Genomic DNA, 15,645 nt, shown 5'->3' with positions numbered 1-15,645 from the left:
GAGTGGCTACTCCCGAATCCCCTCCACTTGGCTCCGCCTTGGGGACCAAGGCCTCCTCAGCTCTGAAGAGTGAATTGGAACTGATCCTTTACCCACTCCCTCACAGGCACAGGTCGCACTCACTGCAAACCACCGCCCTGCAAGGTGACTACTCCCACTGGGAACCGGGCTGGGGAGGACCCTGGCCTGAGAGAGCCAGCTGCTTGGGGAACTGACCCTAAGTTTGGCAGACCTGAGGTTTTGGTTTTTGTTCTTGTTTTTTTTTTTTTGTTTTAAGAGACAGGGTCTCACTGTGTCACCCAGGCTGGAGTGCAGTGGTGCAATCATAGCTCACTGCAGCCTCAAACTCCTGGACTCAAGCAATCCTCCTGCCTCAGCCTCCCAAGTAGCTAGGACTACAGGCACGCACCACACCAGCTAATTTTTCTTATGTTTTGTAGAGAACGAGTCCAGCTCTTACTCAGGCAGGTATCTAGCTCCTGAGCTCAAACAATCCTCCCACCTCAGCCTCCCAAAGTGCTGGGATTACAGGTATGAGCCACTGCACCCAGCTGAGATTAGACCAGGGAGACACACCCCGGGCAGGGGAAGGGTGCACAAGATGATTCATGAGGGTGCCAATATATTAGGACTTTTATGTTCTAATTTTTAGTCTCATCCATTTTCATTTATATTGTTGCATATGTATCAAAAAGCACATTAAACATTAAAAATGGCATACACATATATCATTTACAATTCCATGTGCTCACATTGGAGGTACATGTTGAAAATCTCTTTCTCTAGTGGAGACGTAAGGTCAAACAGACTTTGGAAACCAGTGTTCTTAATGACAAGCAACTCCAGATCCTCCCAGGTAAGCCTGAGGTCCTGTGCTTTTCCCATGCAGTACTGGCACATTGCGCAGATCGCAGTAACTACAGATTCGGTGGCAGATGTGGTAGGAACCCCACTCTGGGCAGGCATTTAGGAAGCTGATAGCAGGTGCCAGGATCCTGGACAGCAGGGAACTCATCCCGGGGGCCCACCTGCCCACCCCCTGATGGAACCGCACTGACCTGCCCAGCAGCCTAAGCTTCCTCGGGCCGTACTTGTCCATGACGATGCCCAGGGGCAGGGTGATGGCGCTGAGCAGAAAGGAGCCCACAGTGAAGGCCAAATTTAGCATCTCATCCTGGGCCTGGCAGCTGAGCCAGCCATTCATCCAGCTCACCTCCTCGTGCTCCGGCTCTGCCGTACCCCACACCGTGCCATTGGTGACATTCTCTGTGTAGAACGGGAGGGAAACCTGACCTCAGGGTCATGGCAGAGATTCCCAAAGATCAGAGCCACCCCACTGGGAATGCCAGGGCTGGCTCTGGACCCCTTGAGTGTCAGGCCACTCCACAGCAGGCTTGGACATCCATTTGGCTCAAGCCCCCTGGAGCAAAAATGCAGAGGTTCTTAACTTTTGTGGGCGTCATGGACCTTTTGGAGAATCCAATAAAGAAAGCCACATTCCTGCTCTCCAGAAAGTGTGCTCAAAGTCTTGCCCACAGTTTCAGGGGCTTCATGTGTCCCTTAAAGCACTGATGAGCCCCAGGTTAGGATTCCCATTCTAGAGTACCCTGCACCCTAGAACAGCAGACCTCAGGCCCCAGGCTGGCTGGAACCTTCTCAACAGCTTTGTCCATGGGACAGACTGTAACCAGGATGGAGACAGACCTAGACCACTTGGGAAAGACAAGCTGCTGGTCTCACTGCAACGCCCTGGTTCTCCTTCATCAGTTTGGAAAGACCGAGTGGGCCTCCCTGCCTCCTGTCCTGGTAGGCACAGTTACTCTTTCAAACGTAGAAGGCCACAGGCCACTTTCTCCCCCTGATATTTTCATAGCGTCAACTGCCACATATACTATGCCTTAGAACCTCTTTGGAAAGGTTTTTTTTTATCAACCAAAGTTATTTACTTTCAGACATGGAGGTGCTCCTTTCTTATTTTTCTCACTGGGGTCATTGTGTTGCTGTCCCCTGTGACTACATTCAGACCCCACTGGGTGCCAAGCCTCCCAGCCTACACCTGCGCTGCAATCCCAGCCCTTAAGGGCTCCCTCCAAAGTCCACCCGGCACTGAAGCAACACAAAAAGAGAGGGGAAAGTGCTGTGGCAGCTGAGGGCGGGATGGGGAGGAAGTGCTGGCAGGCAGCTGAGGAACTCTTCTCACCGGGACTGCTAGTTAAGAGATGCTGACTAATCCTGCAGAGACAGGAGCAGACTTTGATTAGATGTGAGGTCACACTGGGAGAGTCAAGAAATACTTTCCTCCAGATAACTGCCTGCCTTCCAAGTGCAGCCCTCTGGCGCCAGGGCTGTAAAGCTGAGGTCTGCAAAGCCTTGCTCAGGCCTCTCAGGGCTGCCCCAAGGTCGATGAAAATGATGCCCGTGGGGTGAATCATGCCATATGCCGATCTCTGACCAACCAGCCATGTTGGGGGCACGCTGGCTGAGAGTGTGGTGCTGGGACCTGGCCTCTGGGTTCCAATTTTGGTTCCTCCGCTTCCAATTTGTATAACCTCTCTCTATCTCAGTCTCTGTATCTGTAAAATGGGAACACTGTAATAGTAAATAATATCTACCTCCTAGAATTTAGGGGAAGATAAATGAGAAAATCCAGGTAACATTCTAGAGATCACACAGGCATTAAAAACAGCTCAATAAATAATAGTTAAAAGTTATTATTATTATCATCACAGTTGTTGGAGGCTCAGGACAGAGGTGATGGTACAACCAGCTGGCGCCAGAGCCAGGCACAGGACCTGGGAGCCCAATCCTCCATGCGTGTGCCAGTGTGAAGACACGTCTAGTCTCCCACTGGGCTGTGCGGCCTGAAGGGCAGGGACTGTGCTCTAGTCCCTTCTGTGTCCCCAGTATCTCACCCAGGTTCTGGCCCATAGTAGCTCTTTACTGAATGAATAAAAAAATGGAAGCAGATGACAATGGCCAAAAGGATCAAGAGAGAGGAATGACAGTAGGACATACAGAACCGAATGGAATACAGAGGGGATTTAAGGAGATTATAGCCACAAGGTCAACCACCTGAAGCCACAGAAAGAAACCTTAACCAGCCAGATTCCCACCTCCACCACTTTCTCTGTTTTCCAAATAGAGGCCCCGCCACGCTGGCAGCCAAAACACATGGCCTGTGCCCTTAGCATCCAGCTCAGAATTGTCACCCACACCGCCCCAGCCCATAGGCCTGAGCTACTTATCCACTGTGGGGTGGCTTTTGGAAAGGCAGGGTGGCTTCCCGGGTTGGTGGTGGTTTCAGATGTCAGCTCTGCCAGTAGCAACAGGAACTGGATCTGAAGTGGGGGGAACAGGGTCGCCACACAGCAATGGCCATTTCCAGGTCAACATGCAGATATGAGCAAACCTGTCCAGATGCAATAGACTGGACAGGTGGAGAGGGCACTCCAGGGCCCGGGATGGCTGGCTCGAGAGACCTGACCATGGCCATGCGGGGTCTGGAGCCAGTTACTACACTAGGGGATGCAGAATAACTCAGGGCTTGGGGTGCTGCAGGCACTGCTGCAAGCAGGGAGCTGCAGGGGGTGAGGAATGAGTGAGTGAGGCAGCACTGCCTTTGCAGAGACACCAGCATCACCCCACCCCCAAGTCGCCGCGCAGGGGAACCACAGCTGCATCTCTAAATCCATAACTCTTCTCATTGAGAGACAGAAGATAAAATCCCAAGGCTTCGTACCCAAGGCAGTCTCCCTAATTTTTTAGAAGTGGGGGTAGGGGTGGAAACATCTTAAATTGTTTAGAGGTCTGGTCACCCCTGTAACTAGACAGGGGGGCTCTCGAGGAGAGGTGTCAGGGTAGAGACAAGGGTATCTGTCCTTCCCACCTTTCACCTGGAGCCACTACATACAGGAGCAGGGACCTTGCACTTTAGGCCACGAGCCTTCTTTCTTTCTTTTTTTTTTTTTTTGTAAGGCAAGCACGTGGTGAAATTTATTGATGGGGAGCAAGATAGAATCACAGAGCAAGAGCAAGATATAGGTTTACAGAGCAAGATACATACACCACAGATGATGACCGGACCCCTTGTCATAGCATAAGAGACCTTGGTTATGGTCTGGGTCTTGTTTTACAGTGTCCGGATAGGAACTTCCCTGTGGTTCAGATGTCATTATGGAACCACTTTGATGGACAGCTGGCAGTTACATAACCTGAGGCTTACTGCGCACTCAGATCTCCTGTTACCCTCTCTGAAAGCCCATTTGTGGGGGTGAACCGCAATGTAGATTTAAGCTAATGACAACCTAATTAGCCTTAGGTTGTCCTAAGTCACCTTCCATGCTCTATTGTACCCATGCCACTTGGCCCGTGGGCCAGAGGCCTCTGCATTCTTATGCACTTGGCATGCTAAGTCCTTCTTTCCTTAAACAAATCCCTGCCAATGGGGCCACCTGGCCCTCTGCCCTCCTTCCTCCAGGCAGTGATGTACAGCAACAGATGAGCCTGAGGGTTGGGGGGATTGAGTGGCTTCTCTTGTCTGCTTACGGAGTAATTTGAGAGTCTCCCTCACTCCTGCAGGGAACGAAACCAACGAAGCTCTGTAGGCAGTAAACAGCCCACGCTAATCGCAGACCCAGCAGATGCCCAAACACAGTCACACCTAGGCTGTTCCTCTCCGTCTGCTCCCACCTGGGCCACCGCGGGCCAGGAAAGAGACAAAAACAGATAAGCACCCAGGAAGTACCGCTCTGCTCTCGGCCCAGAGCTCAGCCCTCACCCAGCCCAGCCAGCTCTGCTCCCACCCGCACCTGCTTATTAAACAGATGCCTCCTCAGTGGGCGGCCGGAGTGGCCCAGCCCAGCCAGGGAAGGTGAACCAGGAAGACAAGGCAAGGAGCTGGTGTGGCCAGAGCGTGCCGGGAACAGGAATAAGGCTGCTTCGGAGGAGACCCAGAGCCAGGGAAGAGAACAATGCCCTGCACTGTTCGGCCCCACTTACAGAAGACTCGCAAACAAAAAAAATCTTTACAGAGAAAGCAGGGGAGAGAAAAGAGGGTGCTGTGATCCCACTCGGGCTCCCCCGAGCCTCCCCAGGTGAAAGAGGGGCCTCCCCCACCCCAGCAAAATGAAGGGAGCGGGGAGCCTCCAGCACTGCTGGCTGGATGATGCCTGCGGGGGCAGGGTGGCGAGTAGCTTGAGGTCCCCTGTAAATTCCTGAGCAGCCCCATCTCTGACAGCCTGCTCTCTGAGTCCCCCCACTTCAGGGTGCGGGCCCCTGGACAGCCCTGCTGATGGGCCCTGCCCCAGGATCTCCTGTCTCTCTCAAATCCTTAGTCTATCCGGCAACAGGAAGCAGCATCTCAGTCCAGCAGGGGAGATGTGGGTGAGAGGTCGGCTCAGACACAGAGCAAACAAGAGACAGGACACAGTCAGAGGCCGTCCTGGGCTGACCAGGGCCTAGCCCCCTAGCTGTGGTCGCAGCAGCAGCAGCAGCAGCAGCAGCAGCTGCCGTTTGCAGAGCGCCTGTGTTTGCTGGCCACTGTGCTCAACGCTTTCCGTTTCCTGTGGCTTTAGCACCCTCTTACCTCTACCCCACATTCCCCACAAGCATACAGGGAGTGTCAGGGCAGGTAAGGCACTTGCCAAAGGTCTCACAGGTGATCCATGGGGAATCTGGACTTGAATCCAGACTGTCAGACCCTGGAGCTCCTGTTCTTAACCTTCAGGCTGTGCTGACGCTGGCATTCCTGGTTAGAGGCATGACATGTCTCAGAGGGAAAATGCTGTCACACAGTGTTGGGGGCAACACCAGGTGGCCCTTAATATCGGCATGGGAGTACAACTGCCCCAAGACCCTCCCACGAGGCCCCTGAAAGCCAACCCAAGCTGGACAGGACCTTCCTGAGACACCAAGAAGCCACGGGGGGGGGTGGGGGGGGTGTACAACGGATGTGTGTGAGGGAAATTAGGTCACGAAATGAGAAGGAGGAAGGCTGGGTTGGTGGGGACAGCCAAGGGCGCCAGCTCTTCTCTGAGACATATCCTAAGGTTGTCCCACCAGCCTTTAGACCCTCTTACTCTTTGCTACAAATTTTTTTAAAATTCCAAATAAACTGGACTGGGCAAGGTGGCTCACGCCTGTAATCCTAGCACTCTGGGAGGCCGAGGCGGGAGGATCGCTTGAGCTCTGGAGTTTGAGACCAGCCTGAGCAGGAGTGAGACCCTGTCTCTACTAAAAACAGAAAGAAATTATAGGGACAGCTAAAAATATATATAGAAAAAATTAGCCGGGCATGGTGGCGCATGCCTGTAGTCCCAGCTACTTGGGAGGCTGAGGCAGGAGGATCGCTTGAGCCCAGTAGTTTGAGGTTGCTGTGAGCTAGGCTGATGCCATGGCACTCTAGCCCGGGTAACAGAGACTCTCTCTAAAAAAAAAAAAAAATTCCGAATAAACAGAGGGGAAAAATTCAAAACAGTCATATTTATAGCAATAATATGGAAAGGTTGGATGTTAAAAAGCTGTCAACCACTGGCCTGTGGGCTGTGGGTATGGGACAGACCATAAGAAGGGAGGTCCTTGCAGGAGCCCAGCCTATCCACATGGGGACCAGGCCTGGCCCTGCTTGCCCTGGGGATGCCAGCTCCTCTGCCAGCTCAGGGACCCTGGGGGCCAGCTCCCTGCTTTGTGCCAGGTGAGAGGTACATTCCTGCCACCACAGGCAGAGTGACCACGGTAGTAAAGAGCACAGAACCTGGGTCTGCCTTCATGTTCATGGCTAGACTGTGGCCATCTTTAGGCAGAGGCCAGTGACGACTTCTACCTTCATAGCTGCCACCCCACCCAACACCCAGCTTGTGACAAGCCCTCAATAATTCATAAGAGTCTCTAATAGGTGCATCAGAGCATCACCCTTCTCCACCTCCATGGCTTCTTCCTGCCTTGAGAATAAAATCCAGTCTCCCCAAGTGGCCTTCTGGCCCTGCAGGCCCCAGCCCCTCCCCACCTCTCCAGTCATCTCCTGCTGCTGAGCCAGCCCCTACTCTCTTCTTCTCGAAGTGCCCCTCCTCTCCTGATTCACCCCTGCTCACCCTCCAGGCTTTGGCCTAAACCCCAGAGAGGCCTGTCCACCCCGTCAGAACCACATCCCCACTGTTGTTCGCTGCTGGCACCCTGCTCTCTGTGGAGTCCTCACTGCCACTTGAAATTATATAGGTCTGTGTGCAATGACTTGGTTTGCTCTGCACCCCAATCAATGTTTACTGAATGTGTAGCTTATGTGGAAGAGGAGGTTAAGCCTCCACAGGTAGCCCCATCCCCCTGAGCTGACCCTGTCAAAGCGAGCCACTGGACAGCAGAGAAAATGAAGAAAGAGGTCAGGTGTGGGTGGTTACAGTGGCCATCCCGGAGGCCAAAAGGACACAGCTTCGCTAGGGGAATCAGAGAGGCATACGGCGGCCAACATCTGGTGGACGTCGTGCAAAGTCCGAAAGTGCCCGCCTCCGGCTTCCTAGCCCCAGCCTTTCATCTCTCCCGCCCATCCAGTGGGCAACGCAAGGCAAACCAAGGGGCAACAGAGCAACCTGAGGTTCCTTTCCTTCTCCCACCTCACCAGGCTGGAACCCAACACCGTGTCTTTGGCCAGATTCTGGCTGGAATCTTGAGAAAGAGTTCTGAGAACCTTTCAAAGGTTCAGGCAAATTTTCTTTAGAGAACAAACTACAGCATCAGTCCTAAAAGCAAGAGAAAGCTGACAGATTTGCATCTCAATCAGTTGCAGACTGCTCAGCTTTTCACAAGTCTAATCCAATAAATTCAATAAATGGCATAACTGCTTCTCCGCAATTCAGCCATCCACCAAGTTTGAAAATGTTAGTAGGCCTAAGCAAAAACCTTGACCCTGACTTTGCCAGGCACTCCGAGACAGGGGGAGCAGAGGTTTCTGGCCCCGAAAGTCAACAGGTTATGCATCCTCCAAAAAGCAAGGAGCAAGGAGGCCAGCGAGATAAAGTGTGTAGAATCAGCACGCCTTCTACGAGGATGCTGGGTCAGCGGGTTTCCCAGACGATTGGAAAAGCCAAAATCAGAGGCAGGAGCAAAGGCACAGGATAAGAAGTTGATGTTCAACTCACAATCCTGACCCTTCACCTTCACTTTGGTGACCTGTCAAGTCTCCCAAGGGCTTAAACACCAACTCAGCACCACGTTGGCACAATCTCTGGGACTCCTCCCACTTAAACAAAGGAAGAAGCCAAGGTTGAGGCAGGAATAAAGTGACCAGCCCCAATGCTGCTGAATACCATAAAATAAATTAAATCAGTGGACAATCTGTTGGGGGGGGGGAGGGGCGGGAAATCCCTAGAATATGAACTTCCTGACACCACAGTGGGTCAAAAAAAAAAAAAAAATCTGACCACACAAGAGTTGTCTGGTCTGGGTGAGATACCAACAGTGTTGTCTGGGGATGGCGATTTTTGTCTGTTTCTCAAACCCTCTGTGCAGCCTGAAGGCACCCGTCAGGGAGACAAGCAGGAAGGAGCATGATCTAAAAGGGAGGAGAGACAAAAGGAGAGAAAAAACCAAACACCCCAACCTGTTCCTTCCAGAAGAGTCATTAATCTCCTAGCATCTCTTGGGCAAAGCAGAAAGCTTGTTCAGGGAACAAGGTCTGACTCTTCCCATCTCCCAGGATTTCTTGCTGATGTGGGGGAAAGCCTGCCAAGAACCCTTAGGCTATTAAGAAATATTTTCGAGTGGCTAAAGGCTAAAGGTTGGTTATAAATGATATACTTTCTGCCCTCTCCCAGGCGGCTTCTGAATTCCCTCCCTTTCTCTTGCCCTTAAGCTCTCCAGTTAAGCCTCCCTAGAGACTGGGACACTCAGGAATCTCCTAAGCACATCAGAGAAGGCAAACAGGGAGGCTTCTACACAGGGTCACAGACAGCACGAGCTGGTCCAAAGCTTTCTCTTTCTACAGAGTAACAACTCTAGAAAGAAAAGCCATGTTGGTGGTGATTCAGGGAGTCAAACCTGGGCTATCTCCACCTAAAGGGACCAAGCACCAGGGAGAGAGATTATGTGAGTTCAATTACTATGAAATTAGTGCTGGGGCAGGGAGAGAGAGGGCAGAGGGAAACATTTCCTATCGAGGTTGCCTAAGAATAAGGGTAGGAGGGTAGAGGCTGGCAGTCACTTTGGCCCTACTGTTGGGCTAAACCTACTGACCTGCAGCAATTAGGGCCCTCAAAACAGGAGGGAAGGTGGGAAGGGGCGGGCAGATTTCACGTAGACAAGCATCCTTGGCCTGCCTTCAGCAACACCAATGGTGTGGCAAAGAGAAGGGAACAAACCTTTCCATAAACGCCCTCTTCTCCCCTACTCCTTCCTTTCCATGGGGTTGAAGGCCACTGAGATATTCTCACAGCCCATGGGAGGAAGTGGCGTTTGGAGAATTATAAAGCAGCAAAAATAGACAAGAAACTGTATCCAGCAAGCCCTTAGGAGACTCCGTAATGGCCTGACTAAAAAATACCTAGATTCTAGATGAATCCTCCTTGGGGTGGAGGCAAAGTCACTTCCTCTGTCTTGCTGCACCCCAGCCTCTGAATCAGGAGTTCCTCTTTCTTACAGTCAGAGAGCAACATGTTTACTACAAGGCAGGCCATGAAGCTATGTTCCAGGCACTGGGAGGAGAGGAATCAGGCAATGTTCCTAAGTGGTGGAAAGAACACCCTGGACTTCGGGTGGGGTTCTGGGTTTATCATAGTCCCCAGCTGTGTTGTGGTCTTGCGCAAGACGGAAGATCGGTCTGAGCCTCAATCTCTTCATTCACAAAACATGACAATGCTAAGGATCGAATGGGCCTTTTGGTACCTGGGAGGCGCTGTGCAGTGAGGTGGCATTGCTTGCTAGGTCTTTGCCCCCATCCCGCCCCCTCCCAAAGCCCGACTCCGGGAACCACCCCAGCCAGAGGCGCCTGTCTCACCTGGCTCAGTACACAGGTAGGAGTAAAAGCCCTCCGACTTGAGCATGATCAGCAGCGAGCCCCAGCCCAGGAGGACTGCCGAGAAGAGGAGGTTTTCCACCACGGCCGTGCAGGCCATCCACCAGCGGCGCCGATGGGCAGTGGCCAGGGTGGGCGCCATGGTGCAGCGCGGCGCGGCGGCCCGGCTTCGGTTCTGCAGCCACCTGCGCACAGACCTCAGCGTCAGCGTCTGGCCCTGCCCAGCTCTCAAGGCCGCCCTGGCTGCTGCCGCAGGGCGCGGAACTTGTCACCCCTCAGAGGCCCCGGCTGTAGGTGCGCGCAGCGAAGGAAGCAAACCCCAGCCCTGCCCGGGACCTGGGCAAACCCGCGGCTGGCTCGCACCGCTGCCCCCGGTGACGATTAAGCTGCCCCGGCCAGACAGGGAGACTTCTCCCTCAGCTCAATCTCGAGGTAAACTGAGGCATGGAAGCAGCAAGGGAGTAACGCATGCTCAGGGATGTGGAACTAGTCCGGGTCGCCAGAAGGACTGACACAGCTTGGAGGCCGTAAGGGGAAGCAGCTTGCGGTCCGGCTACCTGCGCAGGGGCATACCTGAGGGCTGCCACTCCTGGAGACCCTGACAGGCGCCCTCCCGCCCGCACTCCAGACCCTTCCCCAGAGCTGGTTCCTTCAACCACGAGATCGGCGCACCGAGCTCCGGCACGGCCCGCCCACGGCCCGCTCATTGGCGTGACGGCACAGGAACTGCAGCGCAATTGGCCACAGTTTAGGTCGCTAGGCGCTGCGGCCACGCGAACCCGGCATGGGAGAGGCGAAGCCGGTTCAAACCGGCGGCGCGAGCTGGCCGTGCGACCCCCATCCCAGGCCGTTACCTCGGCAATTAGCCCGTTTCCATGGAAGCGGACCCCGTCCCTCCATCCCCCAGCTCCCGCCTCTATTCGTCATCTCATCGCTGGCGGCTCCTCATCCGCCTAGTGTCTTTCCTCTTTTATGCACGCATCTTCTCCCTACGCCCCTTCTAGTGCAGCGTCTGCCCCCAGCACCCTCGGCCCGGCCCGGAACCCCCGGGTCCAGCTCACCCGGCTCCTACTGGTGTGTATCGGGCCCGCGCGGCGTCTTTTCTGCCCCCTTTTATTCCAGCCCTTTTATTCCGACCCCAAGATGAAAACACTGCCGCCCGCTGATTGGCTGGGTCGGGGCTGGAAACAGGCGCTGACCAATCAACAGCCACCCGCCCGCCCCGCCGCGAGCAGAAGCCGGTTCCGGCCGGACTTGGAGACAAACAAGAGGGATGGGGGGGCCCGGGGGCAGCTGCGGTCTGTGCCGCGCCTCTGCTGCCTTTTGCTGGAAGGCTGGGAACCCCCGTGGGCATTGCCCCATTGCCCCTCCGGAGCCCCACCCCGGAGCCCTGACCCTGGGCTGGGTCGCCGGCTTGGCGTTCCGGCGCCCCCAGGACCTCCGCGGATGCACGCCGGTCCCACCAACTCACCCTGCTCGGCTCTCCTGCGGGCCTCTGCGTAGTCCCTAACTTCCCCTCCGCCCTGGGCACCACGCCCGGATGCTCTGGCTTCGCGAGGGTCGGGTGGTTCTACTCTCGAAGCCCCCATTGCCTCCTCCCCACGCAACCACGGGCTTTGTGTTCTGGTTCCTCCGCGCGCTCGCGTCCTCGGTGGCCCCCCTTCCAGGCACAGTCTGCCCATCTTGGACCCTGAGTCCCTGTCCAGACGTGGTGTACCGCTTGCCTGCTCTCCTGACTCGCCGGCCCCTTCCCCTCTCCTAGATGCCATCTGCCTGGTCCCTGGAAGGTGTCCCTTAGAGATCTGCAGGCGGGAGTTGGGGGCTTGTCTGTCGCGTCCTAGGATGGTGTCTCCTCTGGTCTCCCATCCAGACTCTGATCTCTTCATCCCCGTTCCTGCTCTCAGTCTCCTTGGGGACCCCCCACCCAGGCCGGTCATCTTGGTGCTCCCTGCCCGGGTTGGGCCCCCCACCTTCCCGTTGCCCTGAGCCATCCCGACCCCTTCTACCCTGTTCCCCGACGTTTCTTTCAGGTAAGGGCCCTTTCTTTTTCTTTTTTTTTTTTAATATGGAACGCTTCACGAATTTGCATGTCATCCTTGCGCAGGGGCCATGCTAATCTTCTCTGTATCGTTCCAATTTTAGTATATGTGCTGCCGAAGCGAGCACAGGTAAGGGCCCTTTCTGCAGGGTGTCGCCGTGGGCAACGTCAAGCTGCTAGCACAAGTCTGGCCTCCAGGAGAGCGCGAGGGTCTCAGAGGGCTCTGGGGTCCCACTCTATCAGCCAAGCTGGACCTGCCCCAAGGAACAGCCGGGGCAGGGGGATGAAGCCTGGGCTCTGAAGGTTCAGCTGCCCTGCTGCGTCTCCTCCAACCTAGGCACTAGCCCGACCTCGGAAGACCCTTGGTCTCCCCTAGATTAGGCTTGGTCTCTCTGGTACGCTCCGAGAGGGAGCTGGCTTAACACCCCAGGGCTGTGGGAGTCCCAGTAGGCTCCTATTCCACCTCCCCCAGTCCGAGTGCGCCCCCTACCGCTGTGAACCCGCCGCTGGCCACCTGTGAGGGCAATTTCTCCCAGACAGTACCTGGGAGTAAGCTTGGGGAGTGTCGGCTGGTTACCTATCCTACCTGTCCAGTTCCCCACCCTGCAGACTTTCAGGCACTCACAAGGTTTCCACTGCCACCTGACAAAATCTCCAGTCCTTCCCTGCCTCCTCCTTGAGCCACCTGCCTGAGCGCCATCTCCAGGCCTCAAACACATCCCAAATATCTCTAAAATAATTCGCTTTCTCCCCCAAAACTGTCCCCCCATTTTCTCTCACATAATAGCACGATTATTTACTGAAGTTAGACACAGAGAACCATCCTTTCAACAGATATTTCCTAGGCACTGTAAGGTTTTTTGGAGTGGCCGGCGCCGGAGAAAGAAAGACGAGCAGAGTTGAAAGGGATAAGTAAAGAGGCTTTATTGGAGAGCTCCTGGGTGGGGTAACGAGTCCCCGAGAAAGGGACCCGGGCGAGCCTCACAGTCCCACGAGTGGAACTAGAGAAGCCACTCCACCCAGAAGTCTGAGTGGGTTTATATAGGTTCTTAGGGCTGGGGGTGGGAGCTTCTTCGGCCAGGAGATGTCGGTGCGAGGAGTGAGGAATTTCTTTGTTTCAGCTTTGGGGTGGGTATGGAGGAGTAGGAGGGGCCTCTTCTTTTTTTCATTAGGGAAGGCAGGGGTACCTGCCACCAGCCTCACAGGCACCTTCGGTGATTCTCCCTCTCCCCCACCCCACCCTCACCACACCAATACAGCCATATCTTCTAAATATTTATCTAATCTGTCCATCTGTGTCCCTAGGATTTAACTACTATTCATATAGCCTCCAGTCTCAGCTCCCCAAATCCATCCCCCATCCCAATCTGACCTTGGTAAATCTGACCTCTGCTTTTAAACTCCTTAAGAAACTCTATCATTTGTCCTACAGCATAAAGTTTAAGTTCCCAGATTTATCCCACACAGGCTCCTCCCTCTTTCTTCCTCTGAAGGCTGTTTGACCTGCCTGATCCTAGATGCTCCAATCACATGGAATTGCTTGTGGTTCCTGCACCTGGTGGCTTTCAACATAGTCCCTTCTTGGACAGCACCTCCTCTGTGAAACCTCCTAAGCACTCCCCATAATGCCCGTCACTATCTTTGTCCACTAATTGCATTCTTTTGTTTTGTTTTTTTGAGACATGGTCTTGCTCTATTGCCCACACTAGAGTACAGTGGCATCATTAATAGCTCACTGCAAACTCCAACTCCTGACTTCTTGCCTTGGCCTCCCGAAGTGTTGGGATTATAGGCATGAGCCACTGCACCCAGCAGATTGCATTGTTTTATAATTATCTATTCATCTGTTTGTCTCTCCCTCCCATTGACTATGAACTCTTTGGGGGCAGGACTGGTGTCTTATAACTTTGTATGTGTATAACCAGCCCTTAAAATCCAGAAATAAGCACAAAGCAGGCACATAATATGAGTTTGTGAAATGAAAACATGAACAAATGAAAACATGAAAGAATGAAAAGGGGTGAAATGTACCAGGATCTAGGGTAAAGGATTCAAAGCTGAGAGAATGATGGCAATGCCAATAATAATTACCTTTTATTGACAGCTAAACATTTACCAGGTGCTTTATGTCCTTTGTGTCATTTAATCCCCACAACAACCCTGGGAGAAGGGCATTCTTGTTGTTTTTCAGATGAAATAACTGAGGCTTTAGGTAACTTTTCCAAGGTCAAAAAACAAGATGTCAGAGCTTGGATTTGAACCCAGGTCTATTTGAATGAAACTGTTTTAATTTTTTTTCAGTCTTTTTGTTAAGAAAAAAAAAGACCCAATCCCAGCACTGTTGTAAAATCATAAAGAAATAAAACTACTAAAGTACTAGAAGAAAATGTAGATTATTTCACTGATTTTAGGGTAGAGAAGATCTTTTTACTAAGCACAACATGAAACCCAGAAGCCATAAAGAAAAAGACTGTCTAAATTAAAATTTTAAACTTCTTTAGAAAAAAAAAGAAAGAAATTATAAACAGCATTAAAAGACCAGCCACAAATAGGGCAAAGAATTAATATTCTTGATATATAAAAGGCACTTATAAATCAATCAGAAAAAGATGAATACCTCAATTGAAAATAGGTAAAAGAATATAATCAGATAATCTATAGGAAAAATACGAATAGCTATTACCTTAGAATAATCATAGAAATTCAAATTATGAGATATTTTTGATGATTCAAAAACAAAAACAAAATATTTATTTGTATAGGATTTAACTTAAAGGTTTAACATATATTACTTTATTTTTGTTGTGCTAAAATAATGAGATACCATTTTTAACCTACTAAATTGGGTGTGGAAAATGGATACCACCATAATTTGTGAGAACACACACCCATGGAACTTTTTTGGAGGGCAATTTGGAGTAAGTACAGAAATGTCTCATGTTCCTGCCCTGTAACTCAAAAATTTCACTTCTAGGAATCTATTCTATAGAAAAACTTGCACAAATGCAAAATGAAATATAGACAAAAATGGTATACTGCATCATTGTTTATTGTATCAGAACAATTAGAAACAACCCAACTGTCCATTGGCAGGGGGAATGATTTAAATAACCTGTGTTATTTCTACAGGATGGATTCCCATGTAGTCATTTTTTAGAAAAAGAGGTAGCTTTGTATTTACTAACATCGAACAATATCCAGGATATATTGTTAAGTTAAAAAAGCAAGGTGTGAAAAAATAAAAAATAAAAAGCAAGGTGTGGAACAGTGTGCTTAATATGCTTTTTTGTTTTTGTTTAAAATATTTGTTTACAGGTGTACAGAAAAATATCTGAGAGGAGGCACCTCAACTGTTAATGAGATTCTCTGAGCACTGGGATAGAAGGGAAGCCTTTTCTTTTTCTGACTAGGTAATACAATATGTGAACAAAGAATTCAAACAGAACAAAAGACATTCAGTGAAAAGTCAGTCCTGCCTCTCCTGGCCTCCCAGACTGCCTCTGGAGAGAAGGGAAATCTAGGTTTTACTTTATACATGTATGTAATGTTAGTACTTTTTATTTTTAACAAAGAACATTGCTTTTTATAATTTTTTCTTTTTTTTTCA

The 15,645-nt window shown here is 51.7% G+C and overlaps 1 protein-coding gene and 1 non-coding gene across 2 annotated transcripts in view; both read right to left on the bottom strand.

Moving 5' to 3' along the window:
* Positions 1-11,079, bottom strand: part of SLC43A2 (solute carrier family 43 member 2) — a 38,108-nt gene extending 27,029 nt beyond the window's left edge. The window contains exons 1-3 of the mRNA XM_069483497.1: positions 11,062-11,079; positions 9,983-10,185; positions 1,059-1,266 (exon numbers count right to left, since the gene is read on the bottom strand). Of these exons, the coding sequence (XP_069339598.1) occupies positions 1,059-1,266; positions 9,983-10,142 (368 nt within the window). The 5' untranslated portion in view covers positions 10,143-10,185; positions 11,062-11,079. The remainder of the gene's footprint in view (positions 1-1,058; positions 1,267-9,982; positions 10,186-11,061) is intronic.
* A 980-nt stretch (positions 11,080-12,059) lies between these two features.
* Positions 12,060-12,166, bottom strand: LOC138392683 (U6 spliceosomal RNA). The gene has a single exon (XR_011234969.1). It is a non-coding gene; the product is annotated as a U6 spliceosomal RNA (small nuclear RNA).
* Between the last annotated feature and the right edge of the window lie 3,479 nt (positions 12,167-15,645).

This window comes from Eulemur rufifrons, chromosome 9, assembly GCF_041146395.1.
Source record: "Eulemur rufifrons isolate Redbay chromosome 9, OSU_ERuf_1, whole genome shotgun sequence".
NCBI classification, from domain to species: Eukaryota; Metazoa; Chordata; class Mammalia; order Primates; family Lemuridae; genus Eulemur; species Eulemur rufifrons.
This window is presented reverse-complemented; position numbering and strand designations above follow the sequence as displayed.